The sequence below is a fragment of the Glycine soja genome, chromosome 2, assembly GCF_004193775.1.
Source record: "Glycine soja cultivar W05 chromosome 2, ASM419377v2, whole genome shotgun sequence".
NCBI lineage: Eukaryota > Viridiplantae > Streptophyta > Magnoliopsida > Fabales > Fabaceae > Glycine > Glycine soja.
The window spans coordinates 49209800-49236548 of record NC_041003.1 but is presented as its reverse complement, the minus strand read 5'-3'; the positions used below and the strand labels follow the sequence as shown (position 1 = coordinate 49236548).

The following is a 26749-nucleotide window of genomic DNA, read 5'->3' as shown; positions in this document are numbered from 1 at the left end:
ATGAGAGAGATCTAAATGTTGTACAAAAATGAGATTGTATAATTAAGAATAATTTAAAAAAATTAATTGATACTATCCATATCAACAACAAGATGTATATATTTTTCGGTAGACTATCACTTAAGAATTTTACAATTAAGTGTGGATTCTGACTGATGGAGGATTCCAACCAACGAAAAGTTGAGTAAAGTGTTACCATGTGAAATACCGTAAAATGTAAGCCGTTGAGAAATCAACATTCATGGATGTTGCAATTGTGTGATAAATGAATAATTTTTAGTAATTAAATATACTACAAAATTTTGAGAGAATTAAAATAACTAAATTTAAATAACAAGTTGTGTGCAAATAAATAAATTAAGGAAATAAATAAAAAGAAAGAAATTAAGGGAAGAAATATTGGGTTGAGAATTTTAACAAACACTTTGTATGCAAGGAAAATTTATATTAAATCAATAAAATAAATCATTGGGGTTTAACTTTATTGAATTTCCTATTATTCAATTAGTACACATTTATATTAAATCAAACTTATATTATCAATTTATCAGTCATCCACAATTTTATCTCAACCTTAATTCTTTAAGTCAAAAGACTTAAACCCTTTAAAAGTATACTATCAATCCCTTGAATTAGTATAAACAAACAATTTGTATTAAGGAAAATGATTTATTGATGTCTAATTCTTTTTACCATAGCCCTATCCATAAAAATTACTCGATGTTCTCTTCAATTCACCATTCAAAAGAATTTTCCATTACAAATGAATAAAAAGAATCATGCAAAAAAATGATTAAGTTAAAAACAGGCATTAAATATAAAAGAGATAACAATGCTTTATTGAATAATAATGTAGCAATTACATGGAAGAATAACCAATTACATTAAACCCCAACAAAAAGAGAAAAGTTAACTACTAGCCATGGAGGAAAAAACACTTGAGCAAAGAAATAATGGAGAACAAATCTCTTTGCATTCAAAGTTGTCAAGAACGTTTGGGTGTCTTTTCCTTTCTCAAATGTAAAAGTCTTGGAACCTTTCACTGGACTAGACAAATTTATTTAAAGTTATGGGCTAAATAGAGTTAGGCCCAAAACAAATACATAATAAAAAATAAGAGGGGATTCTCGCAGCAATCGTTGCACAAATGCTATTATGTGAGCTGTACAATTCTCAGTTACTTTAGATTTTAGCATTGCACAGGTGCACAGTTTCCTTCATAACTTCTTGTACAAGTGTGCGAAGCTACAAAACTTCCAAAAACTTATTTTGTTTCAACAAAACCTTCAAAGCTCTAGACTTTGAATCAAAGGATCCTTGACGAATCAAAATCACTCTTAATACATTCTTTTGTTTGGTCCTGGCTGCCACAAAACTCCTACAAACACAAGAAAACAAACCAAGATCCAAAATAAATGGTTTGAACTAACAAATCCTAATTAAACAAAGCTTTTTATTCAAATTTACTCAAATGAACATAAATAAAGTTTAAAAGCATAAGAGATATCAATTAATTGTCCAAAATGATACAAAAATATAGAAATACATGACAATTATCAAATGTGCATCTAGGCTCTTCAAACGATTTACATAAAAAAGTGTAGTTTGAAAACTATTCTCTACATCAATTCTAACCATATAAAAAAAAATCCGATCCTTTTGGCCCTCGGGGAGAATTCACAAGGATTGTCCTGCTGCAAAGTACTTGCTTGACCGTGGTGTGGATCACAAGGACTTCAACTCCTATGGTAGTCGCCTCCTCGCCGGGGAAACTGTGAAGTGATGGTCAGAGGCACATTTGCCAATATACGCCTTGTGATCAAACTTCTAAATATGCACTTAGTGTCTCAAATATCAATAAGCAAGAAAAAAATGTGGTGAATTGAGGTCTATTATATAGACTACTGATTTTTGGAGCCTTTGATTTGACTAATGAATTTGTATACCCTTCTACATTCCAAAATGTCCCTTCTCAATGGACAATGCATTGTTTTCCCTACTTAATGCAACATTCCTGGTTTTATTTGTATTAATTAAGTCCATTGTTGAAGTTCTATATGCAAATGAATACTACATAATATGATCTTTGTGTATATTTTATAGAGGTACAAGGCTGCTGGTCTGGACACCATTATCTTTGCTGGAGCAGACTATGGATTTCTAAGGCACACCATCACCATGATGTGTGGCACACAATAAATTCCATTTTAGTTTTTTTACGCATGGATCTGAATGTACTTAATGGCAAATCAATATGTTTGTGCAATATTTCATTTCCATGTATTTTATCTATTTTATTTAGCACTTCACTGTACTACAAGACTGTTAATCTCAACTATCATGTTACAGTGAATTCATTGTTTTCATTTTGACTTATATTTTTTATCCCATAATTTAACATTTTCTTTTTCATTTTTGTTTTTATAATTTTTTTATTTTTTAGTCATTACAAAATATATTTGTTTTATTTTTTATTCTTAAATACTTTAGATTACGCTTTCAACAATAAAAAAATTATTTTGAACAATAAAAAAAATATTATTTAAAGTATCTTAAGAACGAAAAAATAAAATAAAAATACATTTTATAAAAATTAAAATAAAATAAAAAGTTTATAAAAACAAAAATTAAAAAATTAAATTACAGTAATTCAAAAATATATTTAAGTCTTTTATTTTTACTAACATTAGCGTGAGACATAAAACTTAAAGATAGATTAAAAATTAAAATAAATTTTAATAAAAATGAAGAGGTTAATTATTGCTTTAATTTATGGTTTATTATTTTAAAAATAAATAAAAAACCGAGGCAAGTTGCAATAACGTACAATAATTAATATAAAAGAGTATAATTTAATTAGTTAATAACATTAGATGCTATAATAGATAGGCATGCAGTTTAACTCCAAAACATTAACGGTATAAAATATTATATTACCAAATTATCATACGATGATAGTCATGAAAAACTAAGCCTATCACCAAATTTTCTGATATTTCGCTTGCTTTTATAGCAGCCTTTCGCATATTAATTATTAATCATTATCACCCCAATATAAATCTTGCAATTTTGTTTTATAATATTTCTTATGAAGTAAACAATATTAACTTGCAGTAAAAAAAAATTACCTTAAAAAAATTAATAACAAACATCATAAAGTTGTTTGAAAAGCCAAAAATACTCGTTATAAAGAAGAAAAAAACACTAATTTGTTTGCATTTTTATTATTTAGAAAATAACCTCTTATTTCCTTTAACTCGTTTATCTTTAAATAAAATCCAATTAATTATATTTATTTCTAACATATATATTGTATTGTAGGCAAAAACAAGCTGAGAAATGAAAGTGAAGAGAGGAAGCAGAGTGTGTGACTGTTCCCCAATTTCCTGTGCTTAGAGTGAAGAAGCATTTAGAAAAAGCAAGACACGATGCCTTCGGCTCAAGATCCATTCTACGTTGTCAAGCAAGAAATTCAAGAATCTGTAAGTATTTTCTCTTTTCCCATATTACCTAGGTTCCGTTTTCGCTTCAATTTGGATAATATAGCTTACATTTTTATTTTTCATATCTTATGCGATGCTCTTAGAATTTCTGCATGATTTATCTGTTACTTGTATCAGTGGATCCATGACTATACGTGAATCATCTTCTCAAACCTGATTGCTGAGCTAAAATTAATAATTGGGATATTTTTGCACTAATAGTTTATGTAGTTGATCTGAGTGTGCCATTTTTGTATGCAAATTTTGGATTTTGAAGAAAACCCAATTGCGATCTGTAACTGTGGATATCTGTAATTGGAGTAAAAAATACTGAAAGAGATGAGGTGTTAAGATTTGTTAGTAACTTTACGATATTTTATTTTGGGGTTGATATGTAATATAGGCTGATTAATTTTCATTTTCTGGTAAGATTGATAAGCTAAAATCCACTTTTCACCAATGGGAAAACACTGCTGATGTTGGCGAGCGATCCAGTCTATCAAAGGAAGTTCTTGCTAGTTGTGAAAGCATTGCATGGCAGGTATACCAATTGTATTTTTTGAACTCCTGACAAGTTGGTAGACCTATAAATTTATGTTTTTAATGAGTTTTATTCAGTCTTCCAACATATGGTACTACCATCATTTGTATGAATTGGGATTTAGGTATTATTAGGTACACATTCTAGGAATGTTTGGATCATAGTACAGTACAATCTAGGTCAGAGGGAAGGAGTACTTTTTCTTGCTAGGGCATTTTTTTAGTGGTAGGAAGGAAAATGAGGGATTGCATTTAACCGTCTAAAATGTTTCTGAGGTCTGCTGCAATTTATGTCAAATACATGGTATTCTTCTATCATAAAAGCAAAAGAATCATTCATTCTATGATCATTCCGAGGATGCAAAATCTCTGTAAATTTCAGGCTTTCAGTTAAATATCATTGTTAAATTGTAATGTTAATAATTTTTTTGGTACAAATTGTAATGTTTTATTCATCACTCCATCCCCTCCCTATTGTATTTCTTTAGGCACCCAAGGGAGACCAAGATCTTCAATACCCCCCCCCCCCCCCCCCCCCTCTGTTTCTTTTATAATTTGATTTCATCCCTTCCCTTTGGGATGCCAAGAAAGGTGAAGGAAGGATGGGAGTAAAAATGGAGTGAGCTGGAAATGTTTTGATTTTCACTTTCACTCTTTGTTGGTTGTTAGTCAGAGAGTGGGAAACAGAAACCAAGTTACTTCCAACTCCACAAGCACACCCTTAGTGTAGCCTCTCTTTGTCACACATCTTAGGCTATGGTTTTTCCTTCTGCATTACAACCTATTCAAACTGCTGAAATATAATTTTTTTGATAGAAAGGTGGATGAATTGGACAAAGCAATTTCTGTGGCTGCTAGAGATCCTTCTTGGTATGGCATTGATGAAGTGGAGGTTGAAAACCGGAGGAAGTGGACCAGTGATGCTCGCACCCAGGTATCTATAGCTGAACTTGAGTAAGAGTTAGGAGAATACAGTAAAAAAAATCTCAACCCAATGTAAAGTTGTTCATTTAATACTTTTTTACTGCTAGCACATATTAGGTTCCCTCTCTTTCTCTCTCTCTCTCTCTCTCTCTCTCTATATATATATATATATATATATATATATGTACGTATGTATGTATGTATGGTGCTCATGGATGATTGTAGTACATTATCAGGTGAGCAAAGCAAAGAGAACAGTGGAAGCTGGAAAGGGCTCAAACAATGCTAGTCTAAGTGGGATGCACAGGGAATTAATGAGGCTTCCTAGTTCTCATCAAACTACATCTAACCAATATGCTGCCCAGGATAATGATGATTTCATAGAGTCAGAATCAGACAGGCAGATGCTTCTTATAAAGTACTTCTTTCCTTCCCTTTTTCTCTTGCTCTTTATATGGCATTGAATTAAATATTTTTCTTTTGTCCTGCTTTTAATTGACTTTGTGCACATCTTCATGATATTAAACTCATTGACAGTCACTTTTGTGCATACAAGGTGGAAAATATATTTTTGGTAATTAGTTTGGCCCCTTAAGTTGATTGAATTATATTGCCCGCTCCTCCCCTATGATTGAATTAAATATTTTTCTTTTGTCCTGCTTTTAATTGACTTTGTGCACATCTTCGTGATATTAACCTCACTGACAGTCACTTTTGTGCATACAAGGTGGACAACATATTTTTGGTAATTGGTTTGACCTCTTAAGTTGATTGAATTATATTGTCCACTCCTCCCCTATGCTTTCTGAGACATACGTGGGCTCCTCTGTTTGAAACTGTGGACATATGAACATATGTTTCTTGTGCTTTTCTACAAATTATAAATTTATGTTTTTTAATATCATCTTTGCTAATTATTTGAGTTTTGTTTTGATCTACTATTTCTATTAAATAAGAAATTTAACTAAAAAGATGGATTCCCTTTTTCTTTTCTGTGGAAGAAAAATAAAATGGGGGAGAGTAAAGACTGTGGCAGGTAGCCTTAACACAGATAAAGACTGGAAATACAGTGCTCAAGAGTTTTGGGTAAAATAATCAACCTCTGCTTTCCATTTTATTTTTGACTTATATTTTATCTATTGGTGCTGATAGGAGACAAGATGAGGAGTTGGATGAGCTTAGTTTAAGTGTACAAAGAATTGGAGGTGTTGGACTTACTATACATGAAGAGCTCCTTGCGCAGGTAGATTTAACATTTGATATGTTTTTTGGTCTGTGATCTTACTAGTTTGCTTAAAGGGAGAGCCTTGTTGCTGCCTTATGACTTGGAGGTCACTGGTTCAAATCCCAGAAACAGCCTCTTCCCTTGCGGGGTTAAGGCTTCGTATTTCTATCCTCCCCTAACCCCACTAGGTGGGAGCCTTGTGCACTGGGCTGCCCTTGTATTCTTTCTATTTTGTTTCAAAAGTAGGAAGCCAGGCAACATTGACGTACTTATGTATCTGCTTTGATTGTCTTCAATAGAAGCCATGTTCTCGTGCCTAATTTTGTTTCTGGGGGAAATTTCTCATCCTTAAATTGTTAAAGCCTTGATGTTTCAGGAAAAGATTATTGATGAACTTGGCAATGAGATGGATGGTACATCTAATCGCCTAGATTTTGTCCAGGTGAGTTTCTGCTTCTAGTTTCCATTATCTCATTAAAGTGTTTATTATCTATCCGGCTGATTGCTGTCATTAAATAGTAATAATATAAGGGGGGAAATTTTGAATATTGAATGTGAAAGTTGAAGCGTGTGTCATTGTTTATGATATCAGAAAAAAGTGGCAATGGTCATGAAGAAGGCTAGCGCAAAGGGCCAGATCATGATGATATTGGGTTTGTTGGCGATGTTTATTTTCCTCTTCATCTTGGTATTCTTCACCTAGTCAGTGAGACCGATGAACCCTGGCAATGCTTTGTTTGTACATGAAAAAAGATTTAAAGCTTCTGTGAAGATACAAGATTAATGAGACATTAAATATGCCTAAAACTCAAATATGGAAGCGTCTTTGATTTGTGGATGATTTGTGGAAGGCAGTAGAAAATTTTGATTATGATGAAAAAGGAAGCAACGCACTTGAAAATTTCACAAGAGGATTTTGTTTCTGAACAAGACGGCTCGCAAACGTGATTTAAATTAGTAGTATTCGTTTTTAAGATGATTTTCTCCTGCATGTATTGCTTGATGCCGTTTTTTTTTCTTTTTGTAACGACAACGTGGTGTTTCGAATTTATATACTTTTGACTTTGAGTGTACCAAAATAGCGTATGATCTGTCTTATACAAATCAAATCAACCAATTATTTACCTGCTTAAGTTTACAGTGATAGTATTATCCGAGAGTCTCTCGTTCAAGATTCGAGATTACAGAGTGTTGGTTGCTAGAGTTTAAAACGCTCCAAGAACTAAGAAAAGTAAAAGCAAAGTTTTAAATAATAAGTTTTTTTTTTTTAAAAAAAGTTATTTATTTTGTAAGGTAATTATAAATGTTTTTCAAAAAATTCTTATTTATTTTGTAATAAATATATTTCTTTGCAATATGATTAATTGGACTGGAATAGTTTTCTTTTTATTTTGTAAAAGGCTTTGAAACAAGTACTTTTTGTCCTGGCCTTTCTTTTGATCTTTCACAGACAAATATTATAAAATAATGCAAATTGAGAAGTGATAAAAATTAAAAGAATTTTTATCTGTAACACTCAGACAAGAATATAAGACCAAAATTGGAACAGAATCTCCAAAGCAGTTTGAGTCTAGATTCTTCTTTCCTTTGTTCTTGTTCTCTACCACAACTACTATATACCACACAAATTGTCTTGCGTTTCTATGCCTTAAATTAAAACCAGATATCAATACCATAGAGAATAGGATACTCCATCCTCCCAAAAGCACCTTATATTCTGCTATTAACCATCATTAGACCCATTGCAATCTGTGAGAAATTCTAACATTGTAAGATTTTTTATTTTTATTTTCAGACATGTAAATCAATATTTAACATCGATAAACTTATATCAATATATTATATATACATACATTTATAAAATTACTATATACTATCAAAATGTTGATTTGCATGATGTACAAATGTTGTCCTAAAAGTTTTTCACTGCTATTAAATTGCTTATTCATGATCAGTCACGCACACCCCGCTACTATATATACCCCACCACTACCTATTCTTCTCAATTCGCTCTTGCTTTGTTTACAGAAGTCCTCCATTCTCACAGGTTCATCTCTCCTTTGACATGAAATCTTTCTAGCTCATGTTTACTTGCTATAAAAAATTGTGTTAGTGAAAGCTTGAGTTCCAAGTTTAATGTCTCCATACACAAGAAAGACATTTCAATCTTTTTTTTTCCTACTTTTCATATATACGAATTATATACTTGCATGATGTGAAGGAAATAACTTTTTCTTTAACCCATACGGTTGGTGCAGTGGTGCAAGGCTCCACTGCATTCCCATCCCTCCGTGTACAAAATTTTCTTGAGTCTACACGGTAGTCACATACTGTGAGCAAAATTTATCTCTAACCCAATAAGTTAATAAACACTCGTGATCTATGACTTAGGACAAAAAATGATGTGATGGAAAAAGAGATGCATATTAGGAGGCTTTAGATTTGTTATAGTGAGATATGTTGATATTGGCATGCATGAACATGTGTTGTAGATTTTGTTGCAGCTAGGTGGTGGTGATTAGTGTATATATATACATACATGGTTGAAGTGGGTATTTATCAGATCCCTACGAGCAGTTTGGACCCATTTGCGGAGGCAAAAGAAACAGATGCACCAGGGGCGAAAGAATATGTTCATATCCGCATACAGCAGAGGAATGGGAAGAAGAGTCTCACCACAGTGCAAGGGCTGAAGAAAGAGTTCAGCTACGAGAAGATCCTCAAAGACCTCAAGAAAGAGTTGTGCTGCAATGGCAATGTTGTGCATGACAAGGAGCTTGGCAAGATTATCCAACTCCAAGGCGATCAGCGAAAGAACGTCTCTCACTTTCTCATTCATGCTCGCCTTGCTAGGAAGGACCAGATCAAGATTCATGGTTTCTGACCTTTCTTGTATTAATTAACATATGCCGCCGTTTATGAAATAAGTAACGAGTTTCGAATATTTGGTTATTTTCCTTCTGTATCATTGAAAATCATCTTAAATATATTACTACTTCATGTTGTGCTTTCAAGGACCATGTTTTTAGCTATTTGGACCTCAGAGTATTAATTTAACAATTCTAAATTTATAACTTGTTAACAAGTAAGACTATTTTATTAGCAGACCCAAACCAACATACACATATGTAAACATTCATATATAATCTAAACTACTACCTGTTGCACAAATTCGATTCTTGCAAGCGTGAGACATTTCTCTTGCCTCGTAAGCATTAGTTCTTTGATGCAAGGTTGGCATTTTTGAGATAAAAAAAATCTTTAATACAATGTTTTGCTTGATATTCTCAGCCTGAAATACATAATTTAAAATTTTTACGTTGAACCTTTACCGGCCATTTAAGTCGCTTCTGTAAGTACTTTGTTTTACTAGCAATAGATCAGGCCTTTACACACATAAATTGCCGGTATACAGGCTTTACCGACCCCAGAAGCACTACCCTAAATCCAATTGCTGCTTTACTGGCCATTTTTATTGCCACCAAAATTTCATCATAAATAAGCAAAATGCAGATGGTTGGGTTTGAATTCGGTAACACATAACGAAATAAGCAAAGATTTTTCGCAATTTCAAGGCCTTGTGTCAGGATCTAGCAGGGTTGGTGGGAAGTTGTGGCATGTCATATGGTTCCCAATGTTAAGATCAATTTGGACTGCTGGAACCAACTAATTTTTTAGACAACAACAGATTAAGATTGATGATATTGTGAAGGGGGAGGAAATCCTGGCTTGGAAATAGTTAAGGAATTGGAGGAAAGGTTTTTTGTATTCCTTATCATCCTGGTTACAAAATCCTAAGGAATGTTGTGGGTGGAGTGGTTGATCTGTTTGCCGGAATAATTTGTTGGAATGGTGAGAGGTTGTTTATATCAGCAATTTTGGGGAGGATTGGTATGAGATAGTAGAATCCTTGTGTGCTGCATTTAGAGGTATGACAGATTCATTTTATCTGTGATTCATTGTTAGAGATGGTTCTGCATAATCAATATGGTCTTGATATCACGACAGAATATGACATTCCTTTACGGGCTCTTATTGTTTATGTTGTTAGATTTGGTTACGTATAATAGAGGATAGAAGTTTGATGTTATGCAGAACTTTCATTGTGTTTGATGTATAGTCTGTATGCTTCTATGGATTGTCATTGTCCACAACTTGTGACAAAAAATAAAATTCATGGATTATCTAAACTATTGTCTTTGATGCAAATTCAATTCATGCAAGTTTTTATATTTTTTATTTTTATATAAATTAAGGTTGAGATTAGGGATTAGGAAAGGAACACCAACCAAAATCTCACCGCAAACTGCATTTCAAAAGAAGAAGGAAGAATAAACAAAACAAATGGGGGGACTAGGCCAAAACCCATTGAGGAAATTAACAAAATATATATAAGCTGTAAGAGTGTTTCTATTCCTAACAAAAAAATGGGGGAGAGTCCCACCACTGAAACCGTTAGAATAAAACTAGTTTAATAACTAACTGAGTAATAGAAACGGTAAAGAAAATGTAACCACCAAAAGTAACTAAATCTAAATGACTTGAATTAATATGGCCTTGAAGATTGAAATTTGAAATCATGATCCCTTGACTAGTGCGAAACAGAGCTGAGAAGAGAGTCTGAAGGACCAGAGGTGCAGTGTATCACCAAGTTTGAGATGATTGTCACCCACAATCTGGTTCCATCCCATGGTCAAGTTGTAGACATAGCTTTTCGTCATTTCCCACTTCTTGAAGCACATGTTGTACTCTCTCAGAGACGGATCCAACACCATCACCGGCATGCCAGAAAGCCTTTTGTGTTTACCTCGGCGCTCGTTTAAGGAAGACTCCTCGGTTGGTGTCAGAAATCTGTTGGCAATCTTTGCGGGTGGGATCGACAAGCGAGCGTGCTGTGGGTTCAAGTCTGTTTTGAAAAGTTTCTTCTGCGTCACAAACTTCACCTCGCATCCATTCAATTCTTGGATCTTTTCTTGAAATTCCCTTGGCAATCCATCAAGTTCATCTATTCTTTTTTGTAGGTAATCCTCTTCATATGCAGTAAAAAAGGCCACTGCATCTAGTAGATATTCAAACTTTGATTTACCATCTCGCCAAGAACTAGCCCCTTCCTTGCTTTTGACTCTCTTTGACGGGTTATAATTATTTTCGGCTTTTCTTTTGAGACTGATCTTCTCACCCGTTTCGATGGACAAGCCTTCATCCGTGGAAAGAAAAGAAAAACATTCAGGACGTTGCAGGTGCTTTTCTTTTGCTGCAAGAAAGTTACGAACCACGGTGAATTCTCTTTTTCCACCTCCACTACCCATTCCCTTAATCAAGTTTCACTCTTGCAGATTAATTAGACAAGGGTTTTTCTTTTCGTTATGATCTCCTATTATCCTCCTTCACCTCTCTAATATATACACGGATTTAAAAAGATAATAGCACCGTTTGGCACTAAATTTCAATCTTCCCGCCACAACAATACCTAGATATAAACGTTGTGTAACAAAAAAAAATTGTGTTGAAAACGTAATAAAGATCGTTGATAAGATAATTATTATTGTAAGATCTGATCTAATATAATATTCTGTAGATACTTTAATAAAGATATGGATAAGATAACTAAATTTTAATCTAATGTAGTATTGTATAAATTTAATTGATACGCTTCATTAGATCAAGTTGATAAGATAACTAAATTTTAAACTAATGTAATATTGTATAAATTTTTAATTGATACGCTTCATTAGATCAAGTTGATAAGATAACTAAATTTTAATCTAATGCAATATCGTATAAGTTTAATTGATACGCTCCATCAAATCAAGTTTTAAAACCTAAATTCATCTCTCTTCAAATCTTCAATTTTCCATCTCTCTGTTTCATGAGAAATGCATGGAATCCATTGTTCATCAATTTATTTCTTTGTTCCTTTCGAATTGTGCTTCAGCACTGAAATTTGAGGAGTTTCCTTGTAGGACTTTATTTTCAATTGTGAGGTCAGTAGCCTTCACTTTTGTGATAAACTGGGACTGCAACAATGTTGCTCCAATCTTCAGCAGGTAACTGGGATTTGTTTGAGTAGTGGTTCTACCACGTAAACATTTATTGGTTTAAGTGTTCTACTGGTTGACCCACCAAATGTTATCACTGGAGTTATAGACCAGACCAACTCCATATCCAAACCCATGATATATGTTCATGTTTGCCAACCGGATTCAATCAACAATTATAAATGCTAATATAGACTAAAGATTATATTTGTCAAACAATCCCTTTCAATAATAGGCTAGTCAATCATGCTGGTATATGGCATCTATTGTTAACCTCTTTTTATTTTACACATCGAAAAATTGATTTGGATTCCAAGATTGATTTTGGATAAATTTTCTCATATTTGATTTCACATTAGAGAAGAGTTAAAATTGATTCTAGATCCAAAATTGATTATGAGTAAATCACATTTCAAAATTATTTTTAACCAAAATCAATTGCAATTAAAATTAATTTTGTCAACGTCCATCCAAATATGGATGAGATGTGAGTACATGGGAATTCCAAAATTTGTCTTCACATTAAAAAATTTACATTCCGAAAAGAATGTAATTTTATATTCTGGATTAGGTGCAAGAAACAATATGGAAGGTGCAGAAAGTAATTGTCCTAATACTACCTACATTTTCTTGAATGTGGACCTCACTGGTTTGATGATCCAACCCAGTACGTGCAACCCAATTCAACGTTACAAAATTCTGGTTCCCTATCACTTTAATGACTGATAGTTACATTTTCAGCAAGCTACCAAAATTTGTGATGGATGTTTTGAGTGTATTTTGGAAGTTTCAAAGGAATTAAGTCTCACATTGGCACATTTGATCTGTTTTTCACATGCAGGGTTATGAGAGCACTGCTTTCTTGTTTCTATTTCTGCATTTTGTATTTCTTTCTTGGTATCTTCTAGGAGGATATTTTCACATATAGATTGTCTGAACTCTGAACTGTTTCTGTCTGAATTGACCTACAACTTGTCAGTTGTACTGATTCACAAAGGAACTGCTGCTAATAGTGGTCACTACATTCCCCATATCAAGGATGAAAAAACACTGGGCAATGGAAGGAATTTGATGACAAGCATGTTACAAACTTGGGTTTGTCAATCCAAACTAGTTTAAAATTATATTAGATTGAAACTTAAATTCAACACATTAAATGGTAAAATAAATAACTACTGATTAAAATTGGATCATAATTTTTCTCTTCAAAACTAATTTCAATTCATCCAATCTGCAATCACCCTTACATAACCTGGCATGACTCCACGTGGTTGTCATCAGGCATGGCACTAACTACTAACCGTAGTCCGTGGTGGGATTCATATCAGAAGGGCTAGAAATCATATCCAGCAAAAAAAATATGTCCCCTTTTGGCACCCAATAAATATTTCATCGGTGAAAGTGCAACTCTTAACAAAGAATACCGGATGAGGATTTCAATTTAACAAACTGTAGAATCTAACTTGGAAAATCACCTTCCCTAGGCAAGCCCATTTATTATTGGTGTACCTAATAAATTACATGAGGACTCAATAATAAAATTCAAAGTGAAATGGAAACCATAAAGAGAAATAAGAGTTGACAACAAATCACGCGGAGCATATAACTCAAAACAAATCTAAACTACAAGCTTTACATGCCTAAGATGAATATTAACTTTTGGAAGCCTTTCTCTGAAGCAAGCACCCCATCTTGGCTGCAGGACACTCAATCTAGAGACATTAGAATAGCTTGCCTTGTTGTTGGGTTCCACTCCTCATCATTGTACAAAATTCATCATAGTTGATTCTACCATCCTGAGAAATCACAAAATTGAGTGTCAACTATGGATGGAACTAGAATACAAAATTGTAGCAAGCCAAAAGAAAAATAGGCTTACATTATCTGTGTCAACTTCAGATATAATTTCCCTGATTGTGGCCTCGTTGCCCATACCATACTCCTTCATGGCTGTTTCTAGTTCATCTCTTGTGATATACCTGTGATGGAATCAAACAAAATCCAGGGTACATGTGTCATTACTCTTGAAAATCTAAATAGAGCTATTCATTAATTAGTGATTCTATAATGTATGTGGTTTTTGGTGTAGGAAGAAATAGGATCTATGGTATATGATCCTTGTTTATTGTTAAAAACTGAAAACATAATCCAATGGTCAAAAGATTAATATGGAAGGCATGGACTTCAAAATTGAGGTTGAGAATGCATAGTAGGAAAAAAGTTACTTCCATAATGTGACAGATTGAAGAAGAAATGTCAATTCACAGTAGATGGACTTACCCGCTGCCATCTTTGTCAAAATATTGGAAGGCCTTGTGAAGGTGCTCATCTCTTTCTAACCTGTGTCTATGCATTGTAGCAGTGATGAATTCTATGTAGTCAATTGTGCCATTTCCATCCACATCAGCCTAAATTTAAGCAAAGGAATGTAAGCTTGAAAGAATATAGAAAAAACAATGGAGGGCAAATCTTGTGAATTCAACAATAGCTTACAGCATCCATAAGCTGCTGCACTTCAGCTTCAGTAAGCTTTGAGCCAAGTCTTTGCAATCCTGCCCTCAGTTCCTCATATGTGATTGTACCACTATTGTCAGTGTCGATATTTGTGAACATTGCCTTCAAGCCTTGGATCTCTTCTTCAGAAAGATTTTCAGCAATGACCTAAAAGATTATTTAAAATCCATTCAGTTTATTTTTGAATTGGTAGAAATATGTACCCCTAAAGTTACACAGACTCAAGCAATTTAGAGTCATAATGAGCACTGGAAAAATATTTATGTCTCTCAATGTTTAATTATGCCATCAAATACAATAAGCATAAAAGAGCATTGTGATCACTTCATGCAGCTAGTGGCTGGACTAACCTTGAGGGCTAGTTTTTTTAGTTTATTCATTGCTCTGAATTGCTTCATTCTGGAAAGCACTGCACTGTCTATTGGCTTGTCAGAAGCATTTCCACCTTCTTTAAGCCATGGGTGCTCTAAATATTCAAACAACACAAGGAATCAATTAGTAGAGAAATTACAATTCATGAACCAAAAAATTCTTAAGGATGCTGCAATCAAGCTATCAGTCAGCAGTAATAGTAATGAGAAACAGGTATGAGTCAATGCATCAAAACACAGACACACTGTTACTGGCTTCCTTGTGTTTACTAATATTTCTTTTTCTATCAAATACAGAATGTCCTGTAACTAAACAGCTGACATGTTTAAAGGATGCATAATAGAAGAAACAGTATATTTATGAAAATATTGTCTCTGAAAAGTCCCTAGTCTCAGCAACTAACATGTTCAAATGCAACAATTCTTGTTGTTGTCACACCTATAGAATAATCTATACAGATGGAAAGAACTTGGCACGTATTAGTTATTATGTCCTAAATTCAGTTTCTATATGCAACACTATTAGTAGTAACTGTAACAACTAGCCTTGTTACGTGTTGCATAGAAGTGAAGGGGAAAGAGTGAAAATATTCATTCATAGAATTAACAAGCTTGTAAGAACGGGGGAATCCTTAGAGGAGAATCCATGTTTCTGTTCATTTTCATTCAATAAATAAAATCATTCTTTGGGTTGCAAACAGAACTGGAATATATCTAAGCCCCTATAGTGATCTATCTTCTCAACCTCGCCCAAGTACACACATAAAAGGATCAAATGGGAAAGAAAGTCAAACTATCAAACACCATACAGACAAAGTTTAATAAGTTTCAATGAGGAGAAAACACGATAAAAGTCGCCCACCTAGAACCTGAGCAGCAGTAATGCGTTTCTTTGGATCCTTTATAAGCATTTTGCGAACAAGGTCCTTAGCACTGTTTGATATGCTTGGCCATGGACTACTTTCAAAATCAATATGACCTTGCAATATGACATCAAATATTCCCTTTTCCGTCTCTACAGTCCATATTTTATAAGAAATTAGTCAACTGTAAAACAGGGGGAGGCTAACCTCTAATACAAGGAAATTATCCTATTATCAACATATCAAAGTCAGAGTTTACCTGCCCAAAATGGAGGTACACCACTAAGTAAGATATACAATATAACTCCTGCACTCCATATATCTGCTTCCTTCCCATAGCTACGACGTAGAACTTCTGGAGCAACATAGTAAGCACTGCCAACTATATCTCGATACACCTTTCCTGTGAAGTAAAAAAATTTAGCATATTTTACGCAAGTGAGAATGTGTAAAATAAGTAAGCGAGGTTTATCAATCTTCAATTTCATAAACTTAATTCACTTTAAATTAACAGTAGATAAACCCTTTCTAACAAGCCATCACTTTACAATTTCCATCTCCATACTTGCAGAAAAATTAATTCATAAATCAGGGCACAAATTGAGTGGCAAAGATGTCCATCTAGTGAAATGTGATAAACTGCATGCATACATATGGAGAAAAAGAAAAAGGACATAAAGCTTTAAAAAATTTGTTGGCAGAAGTTTATTCTAATCAACATCTTGAGAGAAAAAAAAATTCCATGAAACAAATTAAAAGCTTCTAAAACTTTGCAAGTCTTAACAATCAGGCCACTGATGTCAAGCATTGGCAATGCACTATTAGAACTTATTAGAAAAATCATTTTCAATCTTACATGACTTTTGCATCCAATTCCCTACAAAAAAGAAAAAGTTCTGGATGGAAATTGTACAAAATTTTCCTCAAAAACATTAGAAGTTTATTCACAAGTATGCTACAGTTCACATACTTATCTTTCAGGAATCCACACAACAATTAAAAATTGATAGCAAAAGGCCACCAAATGGATAACAAAATTTACCTTCTTCAATGAAGACTGACAAGCCAAAATCCGTGGCCTTGAGAAGTCCCTTGTCATCCTTACTAGATAGCAAGAAATTCTCTGGCTTGAGATCCCTATGAATGACACCCATAAAATGGCAGGTGTTAACAACCTTAACAACCTGCCTACATATTGAAGCAGCAGCCCTTTCACTGTAGTGGCCCTTGGCAATAATCCTGTCAAAAAGTTCACCACCAGCACACAGCTCCATAACCACATGAACTGATTGCTTATCCTCAAAAGCACCTTTGAACTCCACAATGTTGGATTGTCCACTCAAATGCTGCATGATTTGAATCTCCCTCTTCATGTCCTCCTTGTCGTCTCTGCTCACAAGCTTCCTCTTTGAAATGGACTTGCAGGCATACTGAAAACCAGTTGAATTCTCAGTGCAGAGATAAGTCACCCCGAATTGGCCTCTCCCCAATTCCTTCCCAAGTGTGTAGTGCTGTTTAACATCCTCAAATGGCTTCCCAGTGATTGTGTCATGCTTGTGAACATGTTTTGGGCTTGGTGGAGGCCTCCAAGGGGCATGCTTCTCAGGTAATGGGTAAGGTTGATGAGAAGGGGGTTCATGGCTCTTGTGATTATTGTACACACCAGCACCCCCAGCACCCGCAACATGTCTGTAAACAATGTGTTCTTCTGGCTCTGACCCTTTTTTACTCATACAACAACCCATGGTTGTGACACAAAAAGGGAAGATTTATTTTCAAGTTTTATCAGGTACCAACTTTGAAAGTGTGAAGATTTTGTCAACGCATGAGAAAAGGAATGAACCCAGATGAGAATTCAAGAAAGAATATTCATTCAAGTGTGAAGAGAGAGAGAGAGACAGAGGAGGAGGAGAGGCCAAAGTTTGATGCAGAATGGATCAGAATATGTGGTTTTTTAAGGGAGGAGAGGAAAGTAGAAAGAGTCTGAACAAAAAAGGATAAAGGTGGAACCGAGTCAACTATGGGATTTGGATTTTAATGAGTTAACTAAAAAAGGGTTGAAACTATTTTACGACCAAAAAAGAAAAACAAAGGTTAGAGCCTTGGAGGGAGTTCATAGAAGAGAAAGAAACTTCCTTGATTGATTCCTTCTTAAGATTCAAGGACCGAATCACAAATGCGTATCCAAAACCATATTTTTCTCCTGTTTTAGTTCACCACATGGTGCCACCTATTTTTTGTTAATGATCAACCAAGTAAAAGAATTCATGTAGTTTAAGGTTGTTTTTGTTTTCGGCATTCTTTATGTAGTCCAAAGATGATGCTGGTCTCGTGCTCATATTTAATTTGGAGACTTTTGCATTTTCAACACGCGTAATGGAAATTTTTATTTGAGATATTCCGTATAAGTTTCACACGTAAGATTATTGCGTCTAGAGAAAATAACCATTAATAAAAGAATGTTGAAAAATATATTTGTAAATTTACCGAATCCATAAATGCTATGGAGGGTACTATTTTTTTATGATTTTGTAGTTCATGATTTTGCTCAGGATTATATTTTAAATGCCTTAAGAATGAATTCTGATTCTATTCTTTTCCCAGAGGTAATTAGTTCTCTGGTTGGTTTATCACCAAAAAAATAAGAAATCAAATTTATAATTTTCAAAATAGCATAATAGATTCCTTATAGATTATAAAAATATATAATCGAAAATAATATTGGTCATATCTTTTTTTTGTCATGTCTCTTTTATTTTGGCAATTACATTATTGGAAATCATTAATTATTAATTCAATACAAGATCATATTTCATGTGTCTCTATTATATAAAGATTGACTTAAATAATCCTTAATTTAACAAAAAAAGTATTTTTTTCTCTGATTTTTCAAAAATTATCCTTACAATGCATTTTGATTTTATAATATTTATGAAGAAAAAATATTTTTCTTTTTTCAAATCAAATAATACTAATGAATTTCTTTTCTTTTCTTTTTTTTTTCATTTTTTTTATCTTGTTTTTTCTTCTTCGCCGAATATGCTAATCACAAATAAAAGAAATCTACTCCTAACTAAAAATGGAAACAAAAAAAAAAATATGTGCATGACGGTGACGATATGATGGAAATTGTTGGAAAAATATAATCATCAAATGAAATAAGACACGTGTGAAACGTAAATCATGAAGCGTGGACGAGACAATATATAATCATTTTATCATTATATCATTTCATAGTAGTTAACGCTGAAGCAAGAAAACGTGTACACGAGCAAGCAAAGTGGCAAAAAATTCAATCTTGGAGCACCAATGAACAATTGATTGTTGACAAAGTCTATGAATACATTAGAGGTGTCAAACCTACTGTTAGTTGGTATTCTGTTATATGGAACCCAGCAATCCCCCTAAGATGTCTTTCACTTGCTAAAAGGAACCGGCTTACACTTGACAAAGTTGCTTTTTTGAACAAGGGTTCCCTATGCCCTTTATTTTCAAATGAGGCTGAGTCAAATGCTCATTTGTTTTTTTCTTGTAGGAAATCTCTCCAAGTTTGGACTCACATTCGTGATTTGGCTCCTTTTCGCAGGCGTTTCACTTCTTTACAGCGCATTACTGACTCTTTAATTAGGGGCAGATCCACATCAGGTGTTCAAGGAAAATTACGTTGTTTGAGTATAGCAATTACAATCTACTGCATGTGACTGTCTAGGAATAAGCTGATTTTTGAAGATTATCAATTTTTTGAAATAGAAGTTATTAGCAAGATTAAGTTTCTTATGTATAGACAAGCGCACCTGTTACATTTGTTTTAGCATCTTGATATAGGTCTTCTTGTATTAGGGAGACTTTTGATTTTCTTTAACTGCGGGATGTGTCCCATTTATTATTGTATCATTTTGGGTTTAATATAATTTACATTTTTCTGGAAAAAAAGTGGTAAACATGGACTAAGTATACGATTTTTATTTCATTTTCCCTTTCTGAGCAAATCATAATCATACACTTTCCGGTCAAATTCTCATACCCCCAACAGATTCTATGTTCCAATTAAATATAATTTCCATTCTGTCAAATTCTCACACTTTTGCCTTATTTGATACACCGAGTAGTAGGAAGAAATTAGCGTGAGAGAACACAATCTAAGCGTTTCCTAACCTTCCTTACACTTTATTTAATAGAAGTGAAATGGATAAAAAAAAATGGCAGGAGAGATGAAATTAGAAGGAAAATTAAAAAGTGGAATTATTTGAATAGGTTGAATTAACAAGGAGAGAAATTAAAAAATGATAGGCGCATGCGCGTCACACTAAAAAATATTTTCATGCTAAGAAATGGAAGGAAAATATACAATACATAGTACTTTAAGGAACACTTCAAATAAAATCCTGCTTTATAGCTTATAAACTTCATAAAATAATTATTTTTATTCAATAGTAATCAAAGAAAATATAAAAAAAATTATAATAACTCAAACATCTTATTCAATCAATTAGAGTTAGAGTTAGACTCTTTCTTAATAAATGATTTTATTCACCTATAGTTTATATACTGAATTAATTAAACCATAGCTTTAAATAACAATTTATTGTGATTTTAAATCTGACTACTACATTGACTGTGTTTAACTTAATATTTCTTAATTTTGAAGTAATTATTGCTTTAACAGAAAAAAAAATTATTTATCAGTTTAATTACAACATTATGAAAATATTTAATTTTTTAGTTTTCTCTTCATCAATGGTACTTAGGAGGCGTTTGTCTCCGTAGTCACATTTTTAAAAATATTATAGTTAGGAATGTTATTTCCCAACATATATAAATATATGTTTGGTCAACTTTTAATATTTTTAGAAATATTTTTAAATAATAAATAAAAATAAATGTAAAAGTTACAATGAAGTTAGAAAATAATTTCTCACATTTTGATGAGAATGTAACTTTTCCATCCATTCACATAAGAATAAAAGTTATGTAGACATAAGAATGCAAGATGATCTCGAAGAATAAATGTTTCCTTATTAATTTTTGTCTCCTTTTTCTAGGATTAATTATTGTATTGATAATTGTAAAATTAAATTATTTTTTAGATGAATAATTATAGAGGTAAAAGAGAAATACGCACAAAAACTATAATTGTCCGATGCTAAACATGATACACACTCACCATGGACCTAATCACTTAAAGCCTTAAAACATGGAGCACATTTTTTTTGGATACTAAAGATGAAATTACTTTCACATACCTTTTTCGGTAAAGGAAAAGGGCATGCCCTTTGTTCCCGCCTCCTCTTTTTTGGGCTAATTATTTACAAGGTGGTTTTGCTTTTCTTAATTCTTCTGTGACAATAATAAAGCTAATGTTTAAGTTTTTGAAGCTACCAAAGAACTTAGCTTTCAAGTCACAATTAACCTTCCTAGCCCGTTTGGCTAGTTGAGTTGCTAAAGGAACCTTTATTTTTGTGGAGATGTCGATTTTATTGTTTTGTTATAATTTTGATTGGATGAATACTTGAGTGTCGGTATGTACATAAAAAGAATATTATTTTTTAAGAAAAATATACTTGTGGTAATTATACAGGTAAAGGCAAGCAAAAGACCAAGGCTGAAATGTCTTTTGTGTTGGACATTTTAGTGTAATTGATCTCTTTATTATGTTAAAATAAGAGTGCACGTTTGTTTGTTTTAATGTAATAACGAGATGTTCGGTTTAGGAAAATTTTGAAAATTACATGAAAATGACTTTCAGGAAAAGACAGTTTTTAAAAAAGATAAAACTTTCATCAACCGCCAAAAACCACTTGTTCATTAACCGTCAAAAACCACCTGTTCTTTGATCATAAATAATCATTCTGGTTCAGAAAGCATAATGGGTGATAAAACATATAAGACCAAAACAAAATTCTTGAATTATAATCTTCTGATTTTATTTGATTGAACAATTTTGGTTGAATCCTGAAATTTGATTCAATCTGAAAGTGTTATACACGACTTCAAATTTATCCAGTATTATTTCGATTTTCAAATTAACCAACATTTTGGAGAGTTATTGCCCATGTAGTGGGAGCAAATTTGTGGCTGAAGTGAGTCTGTAAAACTTAAAAATGATACCAATTAAGGAGCAGTGCTATTTCCTCCCTCGTCTTATACAAATCTTTTTGCTAACTAACATGCCATGAGTTGACTAATTAGGCATTTCACATGCTATTCTATTTTGATAACTTCAAGAAAATTGCCATCATTGTTTGAATGTTTTTTATTTCAGTCGTTAGTTTTTTTAGTTTTTATTAATGAGAAGGATTTAAATTTATGATTTGTTTCCTTCTTATTTTAATTATTAAATCAATTTTATAACTTTATAAAAAAATATTAAATTGTACATATAAAAATGAAACAAAATCAGATGTATGAAATCTAATTGGCTACTTGATTATCATTTAAACCACTCATGTATTGTGTTTAGGATACAGATTTTCTCAAATCTTGTGTTTGAATTTTTCGTATCTACTTTGGATTGTAACATCCTCTATTAATATTTTTTGCCCCGCCAAAACAGTTTTTTTTTCCTTTGAAAAAACAATCTAGAGTAACAAAATCATAGGAAAATAATCACAATATACGTATTGGGTGTATAAATCTAGTGAAAGATTAAAAAAAAACAGAAAAGAGAAGTAAAACATATAAGGATTAATGTAATGTAATATAACAAAAAGAGAGGTTGAAAAATAAGGTAAATAAAAAAATAGTGCAAAATTAATAATATTATCAAAATCGTAATCGCCAATGAGAATCACAATTTTGTTTTTTCGAATCTTTCATTTCACTTCAAAATATCTTTTCAGCTAATAGCTAATAACCTAATACAAACGTGTAACACATTTACCCAAAAAACATGTGGCACTACACCTGATCTTGATGTGCACAGCTAGCACAGGGAGTTTGTAAAAGTGGTTACTTTATTAGTTTGTAATATTTGTTGAAACACTATTTTATGATGCGACCGAAATATTTTTTTGTCGAATTTTATTTACTCTCGGTTTTTCTTAGTCAAGATTTCTTTCTTGTAATAAAGAGGATTAACAAAAAAAATTATTTTATGAAACATTTAAGTTGATAGGTTTCTAATTCTTTGAACCAAATTAAAAAGTCAGGTTCTAAACTTTTTTTTTTTTCATTTGTATCTTTATTATATGATTATAACTCTTCTTTTTCTGAATTGAGTGGGTAAGAAACACCCCAAACAATCAATTAACTTCCGCTTGCGAATAACCAAAAGATATCTCCTCAATTAAGGAGGTTACAGCAAAATCAGAGATACAATTGAAAAACATAGAATCATTGGCTAATGATAACCAAATTTAGCAAAACTATCTGATAAACCATTGGCTTCGCTGTGAATATGACCAAGTTACATGAAAGGAAATCCTCCTTCCTCACTGCAACAAGGATATCAGATTTCCAGCAGCAAGGGCCATTTGCATTCCAAAAAGGAAGCCTGCACGAATTCACCATTCTCCTTTCTCAGCACTGTTCCACACGAAGATTTTAATATATAAGGCATCATCACAATTGAGAGTAAAATAATCTTTCACAGAAAGACTACTGCTACTCGCTGCATTGAATATCCTTCTCCACCAATGTCTGTCATTGTCAAGCAAACATAATGCTCCACGACACATCTTCAACAACCTTGTGGCTTTTTTTTTAAGTTTGTTATGTTAGCAACCAACTCCCCAAATCATGCTGAAAGATAGTAGATTGGTAATTAACACTAAACATTTTCCATACCTCCTTTGTCCATACACAGTCTCCAAGAGAATGAATTATAGTTTCTGGCTCTGAGTCACATAGAGGGCAAAATCTTTTACTCTTCTAATATTGACAAAATCATAGCACTTTCTCTTATTCTCATTAAATATAATTTCTTTAAAAGATCAAATTATCAAAATTATAATATAGCATTATTTATATTATTTCATTATATTAAATAAAAAATTAAACATAAGGATAAAATTACCGTACTAGTTATGATAGGTGATGCTGATTGAAGGGTAAATTTATCTTTTAATTATTATTGTGGGGTGCATGAAGAAAAATCGGGTGCAGAAAGAATTCCCTAACAGTTAACAAGGGCACAAGGGCTATTTTAGTTATTTGGGCCAACAGAACTTAAAATTTTATTTGTGTACCCAAAAAAGGCCCAAAACCATCATTTAAGCAAATGTATGAAACGAATTTCAGTTGGGAGTGTGATTTTGATGATCAAAACGCAATATAATAGTAACACATTTTAATTTCTGATAATATCGTGGAAGTGAGGAATGAAGTTGCCCCCTTGATCATCTCCCCAAAAATACGAAAATCTTGTCCTAAAATGGTGTGATGAATTGAACATCTGTACACTATATTCCACAACCACACCCCCATATTAGTTGGGAATACCTTGCTGCTGCAACTAGCTCTGCAATCCCCAAGAGTATACACATCTCATAACAATAGCATATGAAACTGACATTGTGCACACTTCAGCAATCACTCCAATATCTAATCTTGAACCAAATTGTAGTCTCTTGTAGCTCTCTCATGATATCAAAATATCTATATTTTTAGATGCCAACAATTTTTACACCATAATGAGCTTTTACTATATACAATTGGGATGTGCATTGTTAGTCTTTCGACTGCGTAATGATATTCACAATACAATTAAATCTTATGCACACTTGGCTTGGCCTGGAGGAGGGACCTGTTTCAGGATTGGAAAGTGGTTTTGGGGGCACACCAGAATTCACGCTTTACAGAGCTTTATTGGTGTCTCGTGTTTGTTTCATAAATATGTAAACATTTACTTCACATGTATAATAATTGTACTTTAAGATATTTCAAAAAATAATTGTACTTTAATTAAGGTTTTGGGAATATATTAAAACTCAAATCATGCACTACAAACTAGTCACAACTTAGTGCAAACATTTTGAATTAGAACGGCTGGATTTTTCTTTCTAAATGAAGTTGCTTTCCAAACAATATCACAATTAAACTGATTTTTAAGCACAGAAATAGACCAACAGTGAATATATGATGTCACATCAATAAAAAAAACAAATAAATAACTAGTTTTAAAAACTAAATTAATGAATAAAACTAATTAAAGTCTAAATTTGCATCTCCCATCCATACTCCCTCGAAGGTCTGTCTCTATTCCTTACTCATTTTCAATTTGTAATAATTGGTCAATATTCCTATTCCAAATCAATGATTGACTAATTAAGATTAAAGTCAGTCCGTAGCCCTCTCTCCTTTGGTAGTTGATACGTGAAAATGAATAAACGCTAGCCTCTCTATGCTAACACATGTTTTCATTGCTGTTACTTTATTGAATGAAGGCCTCATTTGATTGATTAAATTCCCTGAACATGCATGATACCAACATCTTGTCTAATGATAGCAAACAAGTTAAGAGAAATGGCAGTGTTATGGAGGGAAGGTTATGAAAGGAATAAAGCAGCAACAATGGAATAATACCATAACAGAAATGCTAGAGGCAGATGCTCAGAAGGAAAATCATCATTTGAGGGATTTCGTATAACGAGCTGGCAGAATATAATTAGTCAAAGGAGCATATGCTGTCTGCCATTTATGCTTTTTCTGTTATCAGCCAAATTCTGTTAGTGTTGTTTGTTAGAATGTGTTAGAATTGGATAACAGTTTTTAGTATTTGGTACATATATATATATATATATATATATATATATATATATATGAATGAATCATGTAATAGAAATCAAGCTGAGAACTAATACAAGTTTTTTCCCTCACCTTTCTTCTTTGGAGGATCCTAGGCCTCCAATGCTAGGAAACTATTGAGCTGTTTTACCGTTCACAACAGGCAGCCTTTCTTGAATTTGTATAAATCCATAAAATACATGTGATTAATTAATAGGACATAAATATGATAAAAAAAAAGAAACTCATTTTTATCTAATAAAAATTTATTTTAATTCAATGTAAGACTCATTAATTGTATATTTATTTTAAAAAATACTCATTTAATCTGTACAAATTTCACCTTTTAATATATATATATATATATATATATATATATATATATAATTAGGTAAATTGGTTTGATTCAAGTTCTTTAAATGAAAATTTGAGATTTAAAGTGAACCGAATTTATATTTTATCAAGTTGAACTAAAATAATGATCTAAATCAATCTGATTTTTTTAATTAAATTACTTCAAATTTATTGAATTATTGAATTGATTGAACATGTGAGTGACAACCATACCATGCAATACATGATTGGTTGTGTAGTGAAAGGAAAATAAATGTGCAAGAAATATGGAAAGATAGAAAGCTACAAAATAGCTTCATAATGAATTAATGATCATGAAAATTTACTGAATTTCCTTGACCCCGCCGCAAAACCAAACATAAGCTATAGGTGTGCCAAACTATGGTGCAACTTGCATTGTACTAGCAACTGTGTTAATCGATCGTATCAACATGGTGGCGCAAATTCAATTACTTGGGTCATATAGGAACTGACGCAATCCACCTCATTAAAAATGATAGGGACAAGAAGAAGACATTTATGGCTTTACTTGTGGTAAACATATACGTATTTCCAGTCCAAAGAAAAATTTCCATTTTTTTTAAAAAAAAAACGTATATTAACAAACAAACAAATTCTTGTTTTATTAATTCCTTCATATCTCCCCAAAAGTTTGTCTAACTTAACATTTTGCAAATAAAATAGTATAATATATGTCGGCCATTTTAAGTATTTT

General features: G+C 32.5%; 4 protein-coding genes across 6 annotated transcripts; 2 read left to right on the top strand and 2 right to left on the bottom strand.

The window, feature by feature from the left end:
* The first annotated feature begins 3324 nt into the window (after positions 1 to 3324).
* On the top strand, positions 3325 to 7304 carry LOC114402333 (syntaxin-61-like). 2 transcript variants are annotated; one of them, XM_028364853.1, is made up of 7 exons: positions 3325 to 3482; positions 3913 to 4023; positions 4843 to 4956; positions 5183 to 5364; positions 6099 to 6189; positions 6548 to 6613; positions 6764 to 7304. In XM_028364853.1, the coding sequence occupies exons 1-7, from the start codon at positions 3429 to 3431 to the stop codon at positions 6872 to 6874; spliced, it is 729 nt and encodes a 242-aa protein (XP_028220654.1). In that variant the 5' UTR covers positions 3325 to 3428; the 3' UTR covers positions 6875 to 7304. The 2 variants fall into 2 exon arrangements, with proteins under 2 accessions (XP_028220654.1, XP_028220664.1); XM_028364863.1 differs by having other exon boundaries at positions 4839 to 4956.
* A 797-nt stretch (positions 7305 to 8101) lies between these two features.
* On the top strand, positions 8102 to 9185 carry LOC114402317 (protein translation factor SUI1 homolog). Of its 2 annotated transcripts, none has more exons than XM_028364838.1 (2): positions 8102 to 8218; positions 8676 to 9185. In XM_028364838.1, exon 2 carries the CDS (start codon positions 8711 to 8713, stop codon positions 9053 to 9055), a length of 345 nt encoding a protein of 114 aa, XP_028220639.1. In that variant the 5' UTR covers positions 8102 to 8218; positions 8676 to 8710; the 3' UTR covers positions 9056 to 9185. The 2 variants fall into 2 exon arrangements, with proteins under 2 accessions (XP_028220639.1, XP_028220644.1); XM_028364843.1 differs by having other exon boundaries at positions 8127 to 8218; positions 8664 to 9185.
* A 1563-nt stretch (positions 9186 to 10748) lies between these two features.
* Positions 10749 to 11480, bottom strand: LOC114377029 (B3 domain-containing protein At3g25182-like). The gene has a single exon (XM_028335408.1). The coding sequence runs from the start codon at positions 11478 to 11480 to the stop codon at positions 10749 to 10751; it is 732 nt and encodes a 243-aa protein (XP_028191209.1).
* Positions 11481 to 13619: 2139 nt separating this feature from the next.
* Positions 13620 to 17957, bottom strand: LOC114402308 (calcium-dependent protein kinase 33-like). The gene is made up of 8 exons (XM_028364826.1): positions 17000 to 17957; positions 16217 to 16360; positions 15957 to 16109; positions 15074 to 15189; positions 14703 to 14870; positions 14490 to 14617; positions 14089 to 14188; positions 13620 to 14005 (listed from the first exon to the last, which is right to left on the bottom strand). The coding sequence occupies exons 1-8, from the start codon at positions 17700 to 17702 to the stop codon at positions 13931 to 13933; spliced, it is 1587 nt and encodes a 528-aa protein (XP_028220627.1). The 5' UTR covers positions 17703 to 17957; the 3' UTR covers positions 13620 to 13930.
* Between the last annotated feature and the right edge of the window lie 8792 nt (positions 17958 to 26749).